This window comes from Grammomys surdaster, unplaced genomic scaffold (assembly GCF_004785775.1).
Source record: "Grammomys surdaster isolate TR1022 unplaced genomic scaffold, NIH_TR_1.0 1164, whole genome shotgun sequence".
NCBI classification, from domain to species: Eukaryota; Metazoa; Chordata; class Mammalia; order Rodentia; family Muridae; genus Grammomys; species Grammomys surdaster.
Genome location: NW_021605583.1, coordinates 5855912 through 5878450, shown reverse-complemented (window position 1 = coordinate 5878450; position 22539 = coordinate 5855912). Strand labels below are relative to the sequence as shown.

General features: G+C 45.6%; 1 protein-coding gene across 2 annotated transcripts; it reads left to right on the top strand.

Moving 5' to 3' along the window:
- The first annotated feature begins 4098 nt into the window (after positions 1–4098).
- Ift46 (intraflagellar transport 46) lies at positions 4099–21726 on the top strand. Of its 2 annotated transcripts, none has more exons than XM_028783815.1 (12): positions 4099–4330; positions 4923–5019; positions 8356–8432; positions 11046–11179; positions 12826–12900; positions 13047–13140; positions 13460–13588; positions 15395–15516; positions 15950–16016; positions 18530–18590; positions 18868–18953; positions 19478–21726. In XM_028783815.1, the coding sequence occupies exons 3-12, from the start codon at positions 8391–8393 to the stop codon at positions 19571–19573; spliced, it is 906 nt and encodes a 301-aa protein (XP_028639648.1). In that variant the 5' UTR covers positions 4099–4330; positions 4923–5019; positions 8356–8390; the 3' UTR covers positions 19574–21726. The 2 variants fall into 2 exon arrangements, with proteins under 2 accessions (XP_028639648.1, XP_028639649.1); XM_028783816.1 differs by lacking the exon at positions 4099–4330 and adding an exon at positions 4345–4459.
- Positions 21727–22539: the final 813 nt, after the last annotated feature.

The following is a 22539-nucleotide window of genomic DNA, read 5'->3' as shown; positions in this document are numbered from 1 at the left end:
GGGTCTTTATACAATGTCCAAACCAGGGATGTCTGTGAAAAGAGAAAGCATATACGTGATTTATTGGAGATCCAGAAGACTAGAAAGTGACTACTAGTGCATGAGAAGCTTGTGTTTGGAGTGTGTCATGGAATTACCCAGAAATAAATGTCCTGCAAGCCACTGAACTGTATGCTTTATCTTAATTATATAATTATATTATTTTTAAATCCTGTGTGTGTTCAGGTATGTGCCTATGAATGCAGGCACTGCCTGAGATGGGTGCTGGGAATCAAACTGGACTCCTCTGAAAAAGCAACAGATACTCTTAACTACTGAGTCACCTCTCCAGTACTGAACTGTATACTTCAAAAGGGTGGGGGTTTCTTTTTTTTAGGGTCCTGAGAGATGGCTCAGCAGTTAAAATCCTATATTGCCCTTGCAGAACACCAATCGTGCAGATTTGGTTTTCCCCTGCCTCAAAAAAGGAAGAAAAGAAGATGTATGTTCACAAGTATCCGTGATAAGGAGAGACTTAGAGGCCATATAACATAAGTTAAAACAAACCAGGAATCAAGGTGACCTGTGCTTAAGTCCTTTTCAGTACTTAAGGCCTGAGTCATTAGTTAAGTCACTACACGTCTCTAAACCTGAGTTATTTCTCTTTAAACTGGTGGTAACACATACTTCATAAATTTATGAAGTTAGATAATATAAAATAAATTAGACTATATAAGCTAAGTGTTCCACCACAGTACTTGCTCAACAGTGTATACTTCTTATTATGGACATAGCATCACAGGAATAAAAACAAATAGCAATTCCACTAAAAACATATTTTTGAGACAGTTTTACTTCATATACCTGGCTGACCTAGAACTCCCTATGTAGATGAGGCTGGCCTTGAACTCACAGAGACCTGCCTGCCTTTGCATCCTTAGTGTTAAGATCAGAGGCAATTCCATGTATAACTTTAAGCAGCAAAAGAGCTGTGTGCTAGTTAGTAGCCCCAAAATGGGATCAACCTGTGTCCACCAACTGATGAGTGGATAAAGAAAATACAACATACATCCACTGAGGTGAGTCAAAACAAAAGCCAGCTATGGTGACACATACTTTTGATCTCAACACTTGAGAGGTAGAGGCAGGAGACTCAAAATTTCAAAGTCTGGACCGGAGAGAGACTCAAGAGTTCACAAGGATTTTCTGCTATTCCAGAGAACTGGTATTCAGTTTCTAGCACCTTCATGGCAGCTCACACCATCTTTAATTCCAGTTCCAAGGACTCTGACACCCTCTTCTTGACTCTGAGGGTACCAGACTTGTAGATGGTATATAAACATACATGCAGGTAAAACACCCATACATAGAAAAGTAAATAAATATTTTTAAAGATTTATTTATTTTATGTATGTAAGTACACTATCACTGTCTTCAGACACACAAGAAGAGAGCATTAGATCCCATTACAGATGGTTGTGAGCCACCATGTGGTTGCTGGGAACTGAACTCAGGACCTCTGGAAGAGCAGTCAGTGCTCCTAACCACTGAGCCATCTCTCCAGCCCCAATATATTTTTTTAAGAGTTAGAAAAACACTCACTAACAGAAAATAAAAGTAAAAATTTAAAAAATAAAGAAGAAAGAACGGGCTGTAGAAACAGCTCAGTATTGACTGCTCTTCCAGAGAACCCTGGTTCAATGTCCAACACCTCCATGGCAGTGCTCGACTGTAACTCCTGTTTCAGGGAATCTGGCACCCTCATGTAGACATACATGCAAGCAGAACACCAATGTACATAAATTAAAAATAAAATTATGAAAAGGAAGAAGTACGGTCTGGTGTCTTGTTGCATAGAAAAGTTGACTATTAAAAATATAATATAGTTTAGTATATATTTATTTTTTCAAAAAAATGTAGAAGGGAGAACCCTGATTTTTTTCCCCCACAAAGTAATGAGAATTGATGGCGGCACATGTGTGGTGCTTGAGAGGCAAAAGCAGGGTGCTATGAGTTTGAGGCTCAGTCCACAGAGTGAGATGTAGGCCAGCCAGAGGTGCATCATGAGCCCTTGTGTCAAGCAATAAAAAAAAACACACAAAAAAAAGTTGAGGGGCTGGAGAGATGGCTCAGCCAGTTAAAAACACTGTCCGTTCTTCCAGAGGTCCTGAGTTCAATTCCCAGCAACCATATGGTTGCTGGAAACCATCTATAAGGGGATCTGATGCCCTCTTCTGGCCTGTAGGAATACATGCAGCAGAGCACTCATTCATTAAGTTAAAAAAAAAAAAGGTTGAGGATCTAGAAATGCTAGGATTTGAAATGCTTTGTAATGTACACATGTATAGAAACAACGGAAAATGCCCCATAGATCTGTGCAATTTTTAGGTATCGATTTTCTTTTTAAAAGTTATGTCTTAGTCTCTCATTTTTGTTTTTTCCGAGTTGGGATTGCAGGTCTGAACACAGTTTTCTTTCTTTCTTTTTTTCTTGTGGGGGTGGAGGGTTTGGGTTCCAAACAGGGTTCCTCTGTGTATAACCATGGATTTCCTGGAACTCAACTTGTAGATGAGATTGGCCTAGAACTCAGAGATCCATCTGCCTCTCCCTCCTCAGTGCTGGGACGGAAGCTGTACGCCACCTTGCCTGACTGCACTGTGTTTCATTTTAAGGCAGCTTTTGTCGTGAATTTCTATGATTCTCGCACATTTCTCTAACCTTGATTTCCAAAATTAATTACACCTATAGTTTTAGTTATTCATTACATTTTCTTTAATCACTTATTCCTTGATCTGTCCAGCGAGCATTCCTTTTTTCGTTTTATTTTATGTATATGAGTACACTGCAGCTGTCTTCAGACACACCAGAAGAATACGTTGGATCCCATTATAGATGGTTGTGAGCCACCATGTGGTTGCTGGGAGTTGAACTCAGGACCTCTGGAAGAGCAGTCAGTGGTCTTAACTGCTGAGCCATCTCTCCAGCCCCATGAATTCTGTATTTCATCAGTATTCAACCCAGGGCCCTCTGCATGCTACGTAAGTGCTCTACCACAGAGGTAACCCTTACCAGTGAGAGCTTCTTGTTATCGCTTTATTATTTTAAAAACTTTTTTTATGTGTATGAGTGTTTGTCCTGCATGTATGCATGTGTCTGTACCTTTGGAGGCCAGAAGAAGGCATTAGATCTCCCTGGGTCTAGAGTTACAGGGGGTCATGAGCTGTCATGTGTGTGCTGGGACTAGAACCTGGGTCCTCTAGAAGAGCAGCCAGTGCTTTTAACCATTGAGCCATCACAAAATTTGATTAAAAAAATAAAAGTAAAAACACTTTATTTCATGAAAGAAAGCACACAGACCTGCACACCATGCCTGGCTTCCAGTGAGGATTTTCAAAGTACTATTTATGCAATCTACTGGTACTAGGAAGAATTTTAACAGATTCCGTAAAGTTGCCTGCTGACACACACACACACACACACACACACACACACACACACACACAGAGCGTATGCACTTTCCTACATGAAATAATGTGTTTTTATTTTTTTAATCAGTTTTTGTTGTTTTGAAACTGGACCGCAATAGCCCAGGCTGGCCTCAAACTTACCAAGTTACTGACTGAGGCTGATCTAGAACTTCTAATCCTCCTGCTTCCACTTCCAAAGCACTAAGATTGCAGTTATGCAACAACTTACCCGGCTCCTAGTTTTCTTTAGCAAGTAAAAACACAGGACACAGTTAAATCCTAATGTCAGATGAACGAAGAAAAAGTATGCTCATGTGACATAGGACACTATGAGGAAAAGGGCTATCCTGCCATAGAGATATAGAGATGAGATATAAAAAGGCTTTTAAACGTGCTAGGACTTCCCCCCAACCCCCCAGGTGTCTATCTAGGACAAACTGTGGGCCAAATGAGCCTTGTCTTCGAGATGACAGTTTCCAGTTGGAGAAAAGAAATCCACTAGCCTGGCCTCCCACCTTTGGCCACTAGATGTCACAACCGACTCAGCTGCGGAAACCATAGACAAGTAGGCGGCTTGGCCGCCTAGTGTGCCGGGCCGCTCTATCCCAGCGTCGCGTCTCTGCTTCCGCCACCACTGGGCCAAGCTGGGACTGTGTGTGTGGGGAGGGGGGGAGCTGGGTGGCGGCGCCGCTCGTCTCGCGATCATTCCTTCTGGCTCTCGCTTTGCTTTGTTTTATTTATTTACTTATCTTTTTGCCTAACGACTGACCACAGGCGGCTTGTTGCACTTAGGGATCCTTGAAGTGGCCGGGCCTGAGAGTGAGACCCCAGTCCTAGGCTGGGGTTCTTTCCAAATAGAGGAAACGGATCCAGAGGGGCTACAGGTAATTGGTGCTCCCGCAAGCGCACTCCCGACCGCCGTTCTTCGCTCTCCGCGCCCCACCAACTGCCCTGGTTCCTTGATTCTCCGAGAACCCAGTGGGATCCTATCTTCAAGACGGGTGGAAGTAGAGGTGATGTTTGGGGGATTAGTGGATGGGGCCGAGACTGGAAGTTGCCTTCTCTTAGGAACATCCTTCCCCTTTTCGGGTCAGAGGTGACCCACAGGCTGAACTCTGGCTAGACTCTAGAACTTCAGTAGCCCGGTCCCATCCCTGTACCCTCCACCCCCTGACAGAAGCCTCAACAGCTCTGCGAAAACTGACCAAACCTGGGCCGGCGGCGGCCTATGCGTGCTGTGCTTCCCTCGACTGCATCTTGTGTGTAGCTTTTGGTTTGCTGCTGGAAAAGGTTGGATACCGTTTTCCTCCGCAGTTGTCTCGGCACTCAGCCAGTGTTGGCTAAATAAGAGTTGAAGTTGATGTTCCGCTTGCTCTTGGGTCAGGAAACTTTGGGGAAAGCTTGGGTGGGGGTGAATGCGTCTCTGGATGTATAGCCCATGGTAGGAGTTATGTAATCATATCTACTTTTGCTTAGACCAAAATTGTTGAGAACCAGACATATGATGAGCGTCTAGAGATTATCGACCCGGAAGAGGTTGCCAGCATTAGCACTCCAACCCCGGGACGTCAAGGTAAGAGAAGATGAGAGACAAAAAGAGAGGTAGTTTTCCAAAACAGTGGCGCAGATAGGATTCGGATCGCATTCAGCGAGCTCTTAGATTATATCAGCAAGTGTTCACTTCCTGCGTTAACTTGCCGCTAATTTTGTTTTCTCACTAGTTGAGAGAGAAATCAGTTCATCAGATTTTGGCATCTTCTTTGAGTGCAAACTTATCCCCTATCACTGCAAACTTCGTTACTGCTCTGTATAGTTTCTGGCAAAACGCAGGTTTACTGTGTGTTTTTTTTAAATATTATTTATTTATTATTATTTATATGAGTACACTGTAGCTGTCTTCAGACACACCAGAAGAGGGCATCGGATCCCATTACAGATGGTTGTGAGCCACCATGTGGTTGCTGGGAGTTGAACTCAGGACCTCTGGAGGAGCAGTCAGTGCTCTTAACCGCTGAGCCATCTCTCCACCCCCCACCTAACATTTTTGAATGCTTGCTGTGTGCCATGCTAACGCTGGGTAATACAATGACAAACAAAAGACACATCCCTGCCGTCCTGACACTTGTAAGATGGCCAGTGAATAAACCAGTCATTACGACAAATGTCATGTGTGCAGCAATGGAGGCAAGTTGTTTATTGCTATGAGACATAGTGGAGGTGGTGGGGATTGATTTGAGGCCAGGGAAGACTCAAAAGACCAGGGCTTAGTGAGAGGAGAGTGTGTTATGTCTGATCAGACGGGAGGGGAGAGACATGTCAAGCAGAATGCAGAACTCCAAAGGCTGTTGCTGTCACATGTAGAATTTACTGGAGAGTACACAGGTGAAAAAGGGGGAGGTGAGTGGAAGTGCTGTGGCAGTGGCTGGTTTGGACTGTGGCATGAATAGAGACATGGCACAGAGACAACATTAGATTACAGAATCATTAAGTCTTGCTCATGCGTCAGGATTTCAGTCCTGAGTTGGGGATCACACTCCTTTTTGTTACTGTGGTCAAATATACATGGTATTAGAATACTATTTTAGCCACTTCAAGTGTAAAGTTTAATGGCTCTGAGTTCATGTACATTTCGTGGTAACTGTCACCACTTTCTTAGTTATTTTTCTATTGCTGTGATAAGACACCGTGGCCAAAGCAACTTATAGAAGAAAGTTTATTTGGAGGTTACAGTTTCAGGTGATTAGAGTCCATGATGGCTGAGAAAAATCGTGGCAGCAGGAACAGCTTAGAGCTTATGTCTTTAGACACAAGCATGAGACAGAGAGAGCTACATGGGGGAATGACCTGGGCTTGTGAACCCTCAGAGCCCATCTCCAGTGACACACCTCCTCCAACAAGACCTCACTGCCTAATCTTTCCCAAACAGCTCTACCAACTGCTGACCAAACATTCAAACATGTGAGCCTCTGGGAGCTGTTCTCATTCAAAACACCACTAGAACGTCCTCGTTAAACAGTAGCTACTGCGAGGCATGGTGGTACATGACTTTAATCCCAGCACTTGGGAGGCAGAGGCAGGTGGATCTCTATAAGTTTGAGGCCAGCCTGGTCTACAGAGTGAGTTCCAGGCCAGCCAGGGCTACATAGTGAGACCCTGCCTCAGAAACAAACAAACAAACAAACAAACAAACAAGAGATTTCTTGATTCCTTTCTTCCTCCCAGTCCCTGCTAACCACAACTTTGCTCCTGTGAATTTGCCTATTAGTGGCACTTCCTGGGTGAAATAACGTCCTTTTGTGGCTGGCTCATGTCACCTACACATCATGTATCATATTTTTTTTCAATTTTATGGCTGAATAATAGTCTATTGTATGGATTGTATGTGTTTTTAAATGTCTCATTTCCTGACAGACACTGTGTTGTTTTTGCCTGTGGTAATTTTGAACAGTGCTGCTGTGTCTGGTGGTATACAAGTGTCTGTCTGATTCTCATTTTTAGTACTTTTTAATATATACTTTATTTTCCAAAATTACAGAGTGCCTCATGACTTTCCATGTCATCCTTGCACAGGCTGTGTTAGTCTCTGCGTTGTTCCAGATTTTAGTGTACATGCTGTGGAAGCCAGCATGTTGAGTAATACTGAGCCTCTAGCTTTGTTTTTTTACTCCAACATGTTAGGGTTTTATTTGTTTATTTGAAAATAGGGTTTTATTCTGTGGAGCCTGGACTAACCTGGAACTCACCGTGCAGCTCAGGCTAGCCTTGGATTTGAGGTACTCTTCTGGCCTCAGTTTCCTGAGTGCTGAAAGCTACCATGTCAGAAACGTAATAAATTTACACTCTTGTCAACTGTGGACTTGTTTTTAGATAGGTAATTTTTTTTTTTAAAGATTTACTTATTTTTATTTATGTGAGTACACTGCAGCTGTTTTCAGACACACGCCAGAAACGTGCATCGGATCCCATTACAGATGGTTGTGAGTCACCATATGGTTGCTGGGAATTGAACTCAGAACCTCTGGAAGAGCAGTCGGTGCACTTAACCACTGAGCCCCTCAGCTGGGTAATCTAATAAGTCAAAAATGTTTAGTTTGCACCTGCAGTTTTCATGCTGGCTGATCTTCCATCCAGTTATACTTTTGATTTCAGAATAAGTTCTTATTCCTACAGATTCTCTTCTTTCTCTTATGCCCTGATTCAAATTCATATTCACAGCTGGCTGTTTGCCAGGCCCTAAGTCCCTCCCTTCCAGGTAGGCTTTGTCACTCAGTCCTGTCACTGACCCCATTTATAGGAGGAAATACTGACCCTCAGAGAGGGTGAGTCACCTCCTGCGGGTGACAGAGTTGTCCTCAAGCCCAGCCACTGTCGCTTCTCACACAGGGCGCGTCACCCCTGCTCATCTCCAGCTCTGGTCATACAGTCGCAGCTGAGTCGGTTAGTGTAGCATCTAGTCCAGAGCTACTCGAAGGAGTGTTTATAGCAACGTCCTGCATAGACACAGCTGTGACTAGAATTCAGTATGCTCGCTTTCCCTTCGTGTTTTGTTTTGTTTTGTTTTATTTTATTTTGTTTTTGAGACAGGGTCTTACCATATAGCCCTAGTCTTGAGTTCACAGATCCCTCTGCCTCTGCCTCTGCCTCCCTAGTGCTAGGACTAAAACATGTTTGCTTTGTGTGTGTGTGTGTGTATGTGTGTGTGTGTGTGTGTGTGTGTGTGTGTGTGTGTCTGTTTCATAGCTCATGCATGTTAGGTGCAGGGCGGGGGGGAGGGAGGAGTCATCGGGTAGGGGATAAAAGATAACAGGAAGACCAAAATAATTACATAAATTAAATAAAAATTAAAAATGTAAACTTTTTTTAAAACAATAATTTAGACGTTAACTAATGAAAAGATTCTTCCTCAAAGGCCCTCCTTTTTCTGCTGCTCTTCCCAACAAGACGATGGCTGATAACAGCAGCGACGAGTACGAGGACGACAACAAGGTGCGTGTGCGCATGCGCGTGCGCTGTGCCCCTCCGCTTCCTTTGAGGATCGGGCTCTGGTGTGGTCAGTGCGAGATGGCGCTGAGTCCCCAGGAACACTCACCTCTAGTACTTGAGGACCTTGGAGCTCCTGTAGGAAAATCCTGGAGAGATTTTGAGATATTGTCTTGAGATAGTGTCTTCTTCAAGAATAAAGCCTGCTATTGTTATTTCCTGTCAGTTGCTATCAAAGCTAGAATTTCACTTTTACTGGTGAGCCCATCTCTGACACAGACTATCATTACAGTTGGCTTTTTAGTCTGAATTGTGTGTGTTTTAGACTTTATTGATTATAAGAATCAACTAGGATATTTGCTCTTAAAAAATAAGATTCCTGCCGGGCAGTGGTGGCGCACGCCTTTAGTCCCAACACTTGGGATGCACAGGCAGGTGGATTTCTGAGTTCGAGGCCAGCCTGGTCTACAGAGTGAGTTCCAGGACAGTCAGGGCTACACAGAGAAAACCCTGTCTCGAAAAACCTTTAAAAAAAAAAAAAGATTCCTTGGGTTAGAGATATGTCTCAGTGGCTAAGAACACTGATTGCTCTTCTGGAGGACCTGGGTTCAATTCCCAGTCCACAGATGGCAGCTCACACTGTAACTCCAGTTTCAGGGAATCTAGTGCTATCTCTGGCCTCTCTGGGCACCAGACACCAAGGCTGTGCACATATGCAGGCAAAAACACCCATACACATACAATAAAACAGTAAAACATCAAAATATAGATTCCTAGTTCCCTCCCAGGGTCTCAAAGGTCTTATAAGCAGTCTTGGAAATTCATATACTAAGAAAGTTTTTAGAATTATTAGCTCAGTTGTGGTTTTATTCCCAGCACTTGTGGTGATGCCAGTATTTTATGACACCAATGTCTTTTTTTTTTTTTTTTTGTATGTGTGTGTGGTTTTTCAAAACAGGATTTCTCTGTGCAATAGCCCTGGCTGTCCTGGAACTCACTTTGTGGACCAGGCTGGCCTCGAACTCACAGAGATCCACCTGCCTTTGCCTCCCAAGTGCTGGGATTAAAGGTATGCAACAGCACCGCCTGGCTTGACACCTAATATTTTTGTTTTTGAGATGGGTCTCTATAAAACTCTGGGTGTCCTGGAACTCACTATGTAGACTAGGCTGGTCTCAAACTTACTTAGAGAAATCTATTCCATCTGCCTCTGCCTCCTGAGTGTTAAGATTAAAGTCATGTACTACCATGCCAGTCTGACAGTATTCTTAAAAGTTGCCTTTTGCCAAAACTACCTGGGCTGACGAGATGGTTCTTCCATGCCCTCAGAAACAGATGCTGGGAATTGAACTCAGGACCTCTGGAAGAGCAGCCAGTGCTCTTAACCACTGAGCTATCACTCCAGCTCCTAAAAGCTACTTTTGAAAAGGAGGCCAGTTGACCAACTGTCATGTCCTAAGGGAGGGCATGCTACAGGCTGTGAGCACAGAGGCAAAGATACGGATCCTGTCTCAACTGTCTCTGCTAGTCAGATACCACCAGGCTCCTTCTCATGAACCTGAGAGGGTAAAATGGAGCATGACCAGCTAGAAACTCAAACTTAGGCTATAATGTCAAGAACAAAGAGGCCTCTTATTCTGAACTAGCATGCATAGTTATTTTGCTTAACTCACAGGGAAGGGGTCTGTGAACACTGTGAAGATACATCATGAAGGAGTTATCACAAAGCAAACATGTGAAGCTGCTATTCTCCTGAGCTGCTGCTGTGAATCCATGCTCAGGGTTAATTATGAACTTTATTCTGCTGATATTTTCAGCGCCTAACTCTGAGCATTCTTGCAAAATAGATGCCAGGTTTTTCTGTGGTCTTTGAGTACTATGACCCTGTAAAGTTTGTCTTTCCCACTTGATCTTTCCTGACTCCCCAAGTAATCTCAAGTTGTTATCCTTTTCCAATATTTATTTATTTAATATTTAAAATTATGTGTGTGTATCTTTGCACATGAGTGCATGGAGGCCAGATTCCCTTGAGCTGGAGTTTCACACAGGGAGGTTGTCAGCTGCCTAATGGGGGTTTTGGGAGCCAAATTCTAGTGTTCTGCAAGAGTAGTTTGTGCTCCTAGCCACTGAGCTATCTCTCCAGCCCTCTGTGATTTATTTTATGGGGGCATGTGGTTATGTGAATGTGAGTGCAGATGCCCTCAGAGTCTAGAAGGATCCCCTGGAACTGGAGTTCCAGGCAGTTGTGAGGCACCGGACATGGATGCCACGAGTGGATATTGGGTGCTCTTAACTGATGAGCCATTCCTCAGCCCCACCACCGTTTTCTACATTTTAGAGAGTGAGGCTTCTGGATAGAGTTTATGCATAGTTTCCAAGAACAAGTAATAGGTTCCTAAGCATAACTAGGGTAGGATTTGTACCATTTCTAGTAGGGGATTATGGTTGAAGACTGTGGAGGTCAACTTAGAAGGAGAAGGTTCTCAGGCCCCTAGGGACGGGGTTCCCTTTCTGGAGACTCGGTGGCAGAGTCTGTGGACATGGTGAGAGCAGTGCAGAGTCAGGCATGGGAACTGAACTGTTCTTCGTGTAACCACTTCCCCTTCCCTCCCTGTCCAGGAGAAGAAGAAGCCCTCCCAGCTGACACCCCAGCAGGGCTTCAGTGAGAACGATGACGACGACGACGATGACTCCTCTGAGACCGACTCTGATGACGACGATGACGACGAGGAGCACGGGGCACCTCTGGAAGGGTAGGGAGGACCCTGTGCCAGGGGCGTCCTTCAGGGTGGCGGTGGAAGGGGCATGGGTTGCAGCATCCTTTGATGCCCTCTACTTAGGGTTTTCCTCCTGTCTCAGGAACCCAGCACTGTGAGTTTTCATTTTATTCTGGCTCCACTCCCTCGTCTGCCTGTGATGTCACTTAAACCATGTGAGACGTTTGTGGACTCGGCAAACACGCTGGGTTAACCTCAAACCTGAAACATTGCTCCTGCCTTTCACGGAGCCCCCAGTTTGGGAGAGAAGAAGTGTTCTTGCACCTATGCCAAAGCATTTCTATCTAGTGGGGCAAACTGTGTGCACATAAGCATTTCCGGTTTAGGCTGAGGTCTTTCCTGGATAGGAGAGAAGATCTTGAGGGCCTTATATTGAGGCAGGGTTCTTGATGACACTAAGAAAACAACAACAACAACAACACCCCATCTTACTCTGTTGCAGCCCCATTGTCACAGTCATGATTCAGTCCTGTAGGTTATAATGAACATGTGTTCTAAAGACCATCCATTTACACTGGGGCTATAGCTCGGTGGTCGTGCATTTACCTGGATGTGTGAGGCCTCAGGTTGTATTTATGTACTTAGGATTGCACCCATGCACACAAACATACATATAAAAAAATAAATCTTTCGGGCTGGAGAGATGGCTCAGCGGTTAAGAGCACTGACTGCTCTTCCAGAGGTCCTGAGTTCAATTCCTGGCAACCACATGGTGGCTCACAACCATCTGTGATGGGATCTGATGCCCTCTTCTAGTGTGTCTGAAGACAGCTACAGTGTACTCATATAAATAAAATACATATTTTAAAAGAACTATAATAAATAAATCTTTTGAAAGTGTATAAAATATATTTAATGATGTTGGACCTGGGGACACAGATCTGTAATCCCAACACTCTGGAAGCTGAAGCCAGAGTATTACAAGCCTGTGGCCAGCTTGAGCTATAGAAGACCCTGTCTCAAAAAAAACCCAAGGATTGGGTCAGATGGCCTAGAGGGTAAAGGCACCTGCCTCTAAGCCTGAGTACTTGAGTTCATTCCTTGGGACCCATATGGCGGAAGGAGAGAACCAGTTCCCTCAAGTTGTCTCTGACCTGGGTACACATATCTCTTCTCTCATACACAGATCTTCCTCTTACCTCCATGTGCATGCACGCGCATGTGCACTTACACACACATGCACACATATCACGTTCATTCACCACATATGCACACATCCATACTCAAAGATTTCTAAAAGCTGTGTTGTGGGGCCTGGAGAGATGGCTCGGCAGTTAAGAGTACTGAGTGCTCTTACAGATCCCAATCCCAGGGGATCTGACACACTCTTTGGGTGTCCTTGGGTACAAGTGTAATGCAGAGTCATACTTGTAGGCAGAACACCCATACACATTAAAAAACAGTGCCTGAATTTCCTGCAGCTTATTCCTTTAGGGTAAGAGATAATTGACAGCTAACTATAATCAGTGTTGAAGCTGTCTTGTAGGCCATCAAGAACGTAGGATGTGGCAGGGGCAGAAGGTAGGCTTGGGGCCACATCCCTGTTCATCAGCTCACACATAGGCTGGCCAAGCCTGCTGCTGTGTTCCCGAGGGCCACTCTGATCGGCATGTCTCCTCCAGGGCCTACGATCCGGCCGACTACGAGCATCTGCCGGTCTCGGCGGAGATCAAGGAGCTGTTTGAGTACATCAGCCGGTAAGCAGCGAGCTGTCTGTGCACACCTCGCCTGGCTTTGCACTCTCCAGTCTGAAGCAGCGCCGTGCTCCTTGGAGGCTTTTTAGCCCAAACAGTCAAGTGACATGTTCTGACTGCTTCCATCTCCCCTCAACTGTCCCGCGCAGGTACACACCTCAGTTGATTGATCTGGACCACAAACTGAAACCTTTCATTCCGGACTTTATCCCAGCTGTTGGAGATATCGATGCATTTTTAAAGGTACAGATAGTCCATCCTAAAAATGTGTCCCCTGGGGTTCTCCAGTTCCTCTGTTCTAGTAGTTCCTCTAATAGTTCCTCTGATGAGCATTGGCCCCCTTAGTAGTGCTCATTGCATTGGAGTTCTTTTTTTGTTGTTTTGTTTTGTTTTTCAAGACAGGGTTTCTCTGTGTAGCCCTGGCTGTCCTGGAACTCACTCTGTAGACCAGGCTGGCCTCGAACTCAGAAATCAGCCTGCCTCTGCCTCCCAAGTGCTGGGACTAAAGTTGTGTGCCACCACTGCCCGGCTCCTCACAGTGATCTTAACCTCTCTCAACCAGGTGCCGCGTCCTGACGGAAAGCCTGACCACCTTGGCCTCTTGGTGTTAGATGAACCATCCACAAAGCAGTCGGACCCTACTGTGCTTTCTCTGTGGTTAACAGAGAATTCCAAGCAGCATAACATTACGGTGAGCTGCTGGTCTAAAGCAGGGCCCAGGTCAGAGGCTACACTGCAGTTTGTATTCAGTGGATCACTGCCTGTTAAAGGTAGTGCGGCTTCAGACCCGTCAAGGGTTTTAGTGATGGAGTCTACATACTGTGAGAGTCGCAGACACACCTTTTTTTTTTTTTTTTTTTTTTTTTTAAGTTTATGTATATAGGTGTTTTGCTTGCATGTATGTCTGTGCGTCACATGGACGGTCCATGGGAGCCAAAAGTGAGCTGCCATACTGGCAGTAGGAATCGAACCTGGGTTCTCTGTAAGAGCAGCCAGTGCTCTTAACCTCTCAGCCATCTCTCCAGGCCCTAGTCACCGTTTTAAATTAGACAATTCACTGGCTTTCAGTACATTCATGGAGTTGTAGGCTTCCCTTTACTCTACAGTTAGTATGGTAGTCAGGGTCAAAGCCATACTTTTCCATGCTAGCTGAATGCCCTAGCACCAAGCTGAGCTCCAGCCCCTCATCACTAATTACAAAGTTTCATCACTCCGGAAAGAAGCCCTGTAGCCGGCGTCCTCTCCTCTTACACTGCAGCAACCTTCATTCCTCCTCGTGACTAAGTAATACTCTATCTGTGTACAAACCAGAGTACATTTGGCCCCATCGGCTGTTCCCACTTTTGTTAATGATGTCACTAGCATGCCGAAGTGTAAGTCAGTGTGGCATCTATGTGATTTCTCTTGGATGTATGGGGAGGGGAGGACCCATTGCCATTTAGTTACTCTGGTCAGCATTTTGAAGAACCCAGAATGCTTTTTGAATTGGTAGCAGTGCTACCAGCAGTGAAGGAGAATATAAACTTCTCCAAGTACCTACTTAAACTTGTGATTGGCCTTTTAAATTCTGGTCATCTAGAGCAGATCTGGCATTTCACTGTGGTCAGCCCTCCCTGCTATCAAGCGTCCTTCTCACGGCCACACCAGGTTTTTTGTTTTCTTTATTTTTGAGACAAGATCTCAGGTAGCCTAGGCTAGCCTTAATCTTGATCTTCCTGCCTCTACTCCCAAGTACTGGGATTGTAGGTGACCAGTGTACGTCACTATGCCCAATTAACAACTCTCTTCCTTCCTCCCTCCCTCCCTCTCTCCTCTCCTTCTCTCAGTTCCTTCCTTTCTTTTTTTTCTTTTTCTTTTCTTTTTTTCTGGCTGTTTGAGATAAGGTCTGTCTCTATAGTCCTGGCTTGCCTGGAACTCACTATATACCAGGATGACCTGAAACTCACTGAAATCTACCTACTCTGCCTTCTAAGTGCTAGGAAAGCCCAGCTATTTTCCAACTGATTACTTTAAATTACTGTCCTAGTAGCCTTTCTGTTGCTGTGATAAACATCATGACCAAAAACAACTTTGGGAGGAAAGAGTTTATCGGGCTTACACATGCCATGTCACAGTTCATTCGGTGAGAGAAGTCAAGGCAGGAACCGTAAGGTGGGAACCAAAGCAGAGCCATGGAAGAGTGCTGCTTGCTGGCTGTTCTTCCTGTCGTGCTCGGCCTGCTTTCTTACACACCCAAGACCACCTGCTTAGGGGTAGCATAGCCCACAGTGTGCTATGGGCTTAAATCATCACCCAAGATAATACCCCACAAGCTTGCCCACAGGGCAGATTAATGGAGGCAGTTCCTCAGCTGCAGCCCCCTCCTCCTAGATGATGTCAGCCTGTGTTGACATGAAACAATAACACACACACACACACACACACAACCAACAGTTATTATGGGTTGGTTTGGGTTTCAATATAAGGTTTCTAATCATTGTTCTCCATATTTTTCTAGCAACATATGAAAGTCAAGAGCCTGGAGGATGCAGAAAAGAACCCCAAAGCCATTGACACCTGGATCGAGAGCATCTCTGAGTTACACCGCTCCAAGCCCCCTGCGACTGTGCACTACACCAGGTGACAATAACTACAGGTCACTATGTAGTCTTGGCTGACCTCCTGCTTCTCTGCCTCCTGCATGACAATACCTGGCAGAGACATGACTTCACCACTGTAGTTTATAGTAAGTGTCACCATTTGTGACCCTTTGCTCCTGAGGAAACCTGAGGGTAAACTGAATCAACCTGAGGTCCTTAAACCAATGTACATTTACGCCATACTTCATGTAAAGTAGGAAAGTGGCCAGCTGCTGGCAGATTGCAGGTGCAAAGATGAGAGCGTTCTCTTGCTATGGTTACTGAGCTGGTTGCTCCAAGCCATGCCCTGGTAAATTTGGTTTTCCAGTCTAGGTTCTCCTGAAACCCTGGTGCACGCAGGGGAGGACCTGGCTTAGAGGTGCCTCGTGTCATTGCTCAATGATCCCGCTTCATCTTGTCTTCTCCACTTCTAGGCCCATGCCCAACATTGACACTCTGATGCAGGAGTGGTCCCCGGAGTTTGAAGAGCTCCTGGGAAAGGTGAGGGGGGAGTAGGAGTCATGTGACGTCCACCCAGGGCCGAGGGCTCCTCTCCTCCTGTTATCACTGGGACTTTTTAGTGGAACCGGAACCCGTGATAGAAATATGCATATCAGAAAGCTTGATTATTTTGCCGAGTGAACATACGTATGTAACCAGCACGTTAGATTAGTAAACAGCACTTTGCCAGCCTCCCAGAAACCTCCCCTCTCCCCTTCCACAGTGACCACTGTTCTGTTTTTGTATTTTCTCTAAAATCTAAAAAGCTCTTCCCCCTGCTCATCCCCAATAGCGAAGACTGAACCTAGGACCTCACACATGGAAGGCAAGTTCTCTGCCACTGAGCTAGTCAGAGTATCAGCCCTGTAAGCATGCTCTGTGTCCTCTTCTCTACGTGATGGGAGAGCCATCCAGCCTGTTCTATGTCATCCATTTTCATAAATGAATTATACACCATCCTTTAATTTGTGTGTAGGTGACAGTTATCTACAGTGAGCACTTGGGTAGTTTCCAGTTGTCATGGATTTCAGTAATGCTACTGGGATATTGTGTGCCTAGCAGGCATGTTTGGTAAACATGTACACGTATGTTATTGCTTTAGTTGATACTTTGCCTAGAGGTAATGTTTATGTTTGTCTAAGAAATTGATGTCTCATTTTTAATTACCAATATACTTAAATTTTATCTATCCATTCATCTATTTTTTGTCTACCCAACTGTCTGTCTTTTTGTTTGTCTAACAACCGTCTATTTCCTGGAGATCAAACCAAGGGCTTCCTGCACGTTAGGCAAGTACTTTACCAGCTGAGCTACATTCTTTGTCCTGTAGCAAGAGCAAAGTTTGAGACCATTCTTTGTTTTTTTGTTGTTGTTGTTTTGTTTTTCTTCAGAGACAGGCTCTCACTGAGTATCCTAAACTGGAACTGACTATATAGCCCTGGTTGGCCTCTAACCCCTGGCAATCCTTCTGCTTCAGCCTCCTGAGTTGCTGGGATTACAGGATGAGCCACCACACCCAAGCAAAATCAGATTTTTTCCTCCTTTTCTTCAGTACCATACAAACTAACAACTTTCATTATGGCCGTTCACATATACTCACCCGCTGACCCTTTCCCAAGGCCGCCTTCTCATTGCCTCCTTCTTTGTAGCTTATGCCCCAGTGAACTCCCTTCTGCTTTTGCATCATGGGTATTCTCTTTCCCATTCCCATAAGCCCTCATTTTCCCCTTCTCAAGGGCCTTCTTCTCGTTTCTTAGCCTCTTCCAACACTTATCCCACATAAATACATACATAAAAACATTAAAAGCTAGAGACCGCATGTGGGTGATCATATTGCTATGTCTTTCTGTTTCTGTGTGAATTTAATTTTGTCTTTATGGCTAAGTGAAATTCTGTTGCCTATAGGTGTCCATTTTCACTACCCATTCGTCTGTTGATGGTCATGTAGACTGAATCCATTTCCTTGCTATTGTAAATAGAACATCAATAGACACAGATGAGTGACTGTCCCTGTAGCAGGCGTCCTCTGCGTATGTGCCCAGGACGGGTAGAGCCGAGTGAGTCCTCTATGGACATTCTAATTCTAGGATTTTGAGACGTTTCCATACCGATTCCTAGTGTGGCAGTTAGCAGTTTACATTCTCAGCCGTGAGTAAGGTTCCTCTTTCCCTCATTCCTGCCAGTAATTGTTGTCATCTGTTTCCTTGACCCTGGCTGCTCTGACTTGTGCAAGGTAGAAGCAAAGTCATTTTTCTTTGCTTTCTGTAGTCAAGTATGGACCTAATGTCATTCTTTACAAGTGGATTTGGTCTTCAGAGCACTAGTTACTGCACTGGTTCCTTTCCCAGTGTGCTCTTCCTGTACCTTTTGGTCTACACTGTTCTGTGTGGCAGTATTGTGCTGGCTTTGTCACTGTGGCCCTGTAGTATAGTTTGAGGTAAGGTAATGTGACACCTCCGGCTATGTTCTTTTTTTTTTTTTTTTTTTTTTAACGGTTACCTTGACTACCTTGACTATCTGTGTTTTTTGTATTACCATATAAATTCTAGAAATGTCTGTCCTGGTTATGTGAAGAATGTCATTGGAATTTTGATGGGGACTGCCTTGCATCTCTATACTGTATCCAGCAGAGTGGCTGGTTTCACAGTATTGATTGTAGTTGTGAAGGAAGTGCAGACATGCCGTGGTGTACGTGTGGAGGTCAAAGGAAACTGTGGACTTGGTCTCTCCTTCCATCTCTGGGGATTGAACTCAGGCTATAAGGCTTGCAAGGCAGATGTTTTACCCATTGGCAGCAGTATACATTCTTAATGGCTGAGCCATCTTTCCAGTCCGTTTGTTTGTTTGTTTGTGACAGTCTCTCAGTGTAGCCCCAGATGGTCTGAAACTTACTATGTAGACCAGGCTATCCTGGAACTCATAGAGATCTATCTAGGAGTTTTATCTCCCGAGTGCTGGGATCCAAGGGCCTATATTGAGCCTTTTGACTATGGGCCATCCTATGTTCCCACCAGGTGAGTCTGCCCACTGTCGAGATCGACTGCAGCCTGGCTGAGTACATCGACATGATCTGTGGTAAGCTCCTCCCCCATCCTCCCTAGCCCTGCCTCTGACTGCTGTGTTCTAGGCCTTTGGAAGGGAAGGGCTTCCTGATCCCTACACAATGTGTCTTGGTTTACAGTCTTCACTGGAAGCCAGCTATGCTGTTTACACCCTCTAGGGTGGCTTTGGGGCTGAGTATCAAACCCTAAAATAACAAGTCCTACTTGGAAGGGGACTGGCATCCTTAACAGAAGACCCCCAGAGCCAGAGCGTGTTTGTTTGTGTCGCTGTACTCGATTGTCTGTTGCAGCCATCCTGGACATCCCTTTCTACAAGAGCCGGATTCAGTCCCTCCACCTGCTCTTTTCTCTCTACTCAGAGTTCAAGAACTCCGAGGTGAGACCAACAGCGTGGTGACCGAAGCTGTCCAGGGCCCTGCTAGGCTTGTTCTTGGCTGGCACTCATACCCTTCCCATGATTAAGTGAACAGCAGAGGGGGCTGGAGCAGGGGTGGGGGTGGATTGGAGAGAGAAGATGGGCTTCAGGTGGAGCTCAGGGAGGACACACACACACAAGCAAGCAGCTTCATGAATGGAAGCAGGAAGGAACTAGACCAGCACATTGCTGTCTCTTTCAAAAGGAAAACTAATGTATGAGTTTGGAAGCAGACCTAAGAGAAAAATTAAATGATTGTTTTGTTTTGAGACATGTCTCACTGTGGCCCAGGTTAACCTGGAACTCATGGTGTTGCCCACGCTAGCTTTAGATTCACAGTGATCCTTCTGCTTCAGTCACCCAACTGCCAGGGTGACAGGCCTGTGCCACCACGCCCAGTTTAGCTTAAAGGGCTTTTAAAGTGGTCGTCCTTGTTAAAATGCAGCAGCTAGCATATTGCAAACTTGTCTTCTCCTTTCTTGCAGCATTTTATAGCTCTTGCTGAAGGCAAGAAAGCATTCACCCCTCCACCCAACTCTGCCTCCCAGGCTGGGGATGTGGAGACGCTGACCTTCATCTGAGCCTCCTCCTGGGGCTGTGCTTCAAAGTCAGATGAAGACGGTCTCTGTTGGCAGCTTAACATCTCCCTGCTCCACGGCTGGGCTCTGACAACATGAGACCTGCTGCCTTGTCCTTGAGAGCAGGGCACACCTAGGTTCCACCTGGCTCCCATTGCCTTTCCCGAGGAAGGATGTATCTACAAGGCTGTGGGCCTCTGAGTTGGAAGAACTGGAACTCAGAGAGCCCCAGGACACAGGTTGGGGGAGGAGCTTCTGAAGACACACAGACTGTTCTGTCAGGTTGTGATGGAATACATACTGGTTTTCAGCCATGGCTCCTGGCTCAGTACTCTCCCATTGCCCAGATGATTCTAGAGTGAGTAGGATCGGGTTGGGGGCCTCACATCAGGTCTGCCTCTGCCTCTGAGAATCATGTCCTTCTATCTCTGCCTTTCTGCCCTCCTATCACCTCCCTTTCTCCCCAAGCAGCCCACAACCCTGAATCTCTTCCTTGAGGCAGTCATGGACATCTGCTCTTACAGTCTTACATTCTTTCATTTTACTTTTGTTGATGCTGTGAGACAGTGTCTCATGTAGCCCAGCTTGGCTTTGAACTGTGTGCGGGCTGGTCCTGAAGAACTAGTCTTCCTTCCTCCACCTCCACCTTCCAGTCACTAGGCTTACAGGCATCTTCAGCCAAACCCAGCTTATTCTTAAATCCTTTGACCTGCTTGGATAGTAGACCAAGACCCTCATTTTAGATGGGGGCTTGCCCCTTTTTAGCAAGGAAGCAATACTGTGTAATTTCCAGACCTCACTGGGCTTCCCACCCAGTCCACAGCACTAGCTCAGTCACATGTCATCACAGTGGTCCAGGTTTCAGCTGTTTTATTTGTGTGACGTCTCCATGGAAACTTAAAAGGTCAGGGCTCAGAGAGTTTCCAGACAGATGCAGGGAGAGTTCCCAAAAAGTGGCATGCATCTTTGTGAATTTTAAAATAATCTTATTAATTTATTTTAGACTGGTTTTCTGTACCGCTCAAGAGTGGTCTACAGTTCACTATGAAGCGCAGGCTAGCTCAAACTCATTATCCTCTTTCTTCTGCCTCCCGGGTGCTAGGATTACAGGCCTGAGCCACCATGCCCACTGTTCACCTCTTCACCTGCATCCTTTGAACATTTTTTATGAGAAATTGAGAAAGAGTTGTGCAAGATGTTGAAATCCAAGGAGCAGGTTGTGAGAACTCCTAGCTTACTAGTGGTTGTTAAGAAGCACAGGCCAGAGCATGTGGCTCCAGGGAGCATAGCTGTGGCAGGGTTCGGAGGCCCCGCTTAAGTGGGGTAGAAGTAGAGGACAGATTCAGGAAATATTTTGGTCCCTAGTCAGGAAACCTGAAACCATTCTAGATGTTTTGTTGGTTTTTTGTTGCTGTCTTCAGACACACCAGAAGAGGGCTCTGGATCCCATTACAGATGCTTGTGAGCCACCATGTAGTTGCTGGGAATTGAATTCAGGACCTCTAAAAGCAGTCAGTGCCCTTAACCACTGAGCCTGAGCCATCTCTCCAGCCCCATTCTATATGTTTTTAACAAAGGACATTTAACACAACAATTTGGTTACAGAAGTATGGGGAAGGGCCTGGCAAGATGTCACAGCAGGCAAAGATGCTTATCACAAAGCCCGGCCACCACCTGAGTTCAATCCCTGGAACTCAGAACTGAAAGAGAGAACTACCGAAACTTGTCTTCTGTAAGCCACATGCACTTGCATGGACACGCACAAACACACACATGCATGCACGCATGCACACGCAAACATTGGTGCATGGTAGTTTAAAGGTTAGTATCTAGGAGGTGGCTGTGGCCAGATTCTGGGGGCAAAGGAGGGTTGCAGAGCCTCACCCACCACTGCAGGGACTTTGAGCAAGGTTGTTGCCTCCTCCTCTTCCACCTCCTCACCTCCCACGACAGACACAAATGCAGGCCAGGAATTGGGATCCGGCAGCACAAGAATGAGGAATTTTCCTTGGTCTATGTGGGAGCTCTTAGCCCTGCCCTTGGAATTTTTACGGGGACCTCATTGTACAGGCTTGATTGATTCCAGGACAAATATGTAGAAATAAAACCAGACCCAGACTGTGATCTCTTGCTAAAACGCTGGGGAGGGAAACCCAGCAAGGCCTCTGTGTTTGATCCTTCAGTACCCCCTCCTCCCGGAGAGACATGCTAATAGAACCAAGGATGACGCTGAGATATTTTAGGCTTAAGCAACTGGGTGGGCAATGGAGCCGTGTATTGACAGGGAGAAAGGGGAGGCCACCATGGATCAGAGGAAGGCTCCACGGTCAGCCTCAGCAACACACACAGACTGTTCTCGCGTCTTACAAACTCAAACCAGCTGTGATTGAGTCAGGCTTGAGGCTATGTTGCCGCCTCATTCTGACACTAGGCCAGGCACTCTGCCTTCTTATCATGAGTGTTAGAATTCGCCTTATGAGGAGTGGAGGCGTGCTGTGACACCTCAGATGCTCTGTTAGGGACCAGGCTACAGCTCTTACGGTCATTAGAGACTGACCTGCTCCTCCTGGTGGATACACAGGTGCTCGCTGTGTGACTGAGAACTCATTTAATACAGAGAAGACTGGCATGGCCCATCCACAAGGATGGCGTGACGTGGAAATTTGTGAAGGGATCCATACTTTTTTTTTTTTCTGTACAGGGCATGATCCCCTTGCTACTTTGTCGATAAATCTGCTGGAAATGTCAAAAAAAAAAAAAGAAAGAAAGAAAGAAAGAGAAAAGGCTACCATTTATGCACTGGCAAAGCACTGTGCGTCACACACCAGGCCACACAGAGGAAGTGGGGTTCATTTTAAAACATCCTTGAAAAACTCAGGGCGGTAGTACATGGCTATAATCCCAGCACTTGAGAGGTGGAGGCAGGAGGATCAGAAGATCACATTGTCTCTGTCCGATACTGAATTCCA

What these genes read in the sequence shown, in the direction of transcription:
- Ift46 (XM_028783815.1), top strand. Translation starts at nt 8,391, where the DNA reads ATGGCTGATAACAGCAGCGACGAGTACGAGGACGACAACAAG. An exon ending in CACGGGGCACCTCTGGAAGG is followed by an intron (nt 11,180 to 12,825) that starts GTAGGGAGGACC and finishes TGTCTCCTCCAG; the next exon opens with GGCCTACGATCCGGCCGACT. An exon ending in TTGAAGAGCTCCTGGGAAAG is followed by an intron (nt 16,017 to 18,529) that starts GTGAGGGGGGAG and finishes TGTTCCCACCAG; the next exon opens with GTGAGTCTGCCCACTGTCGA.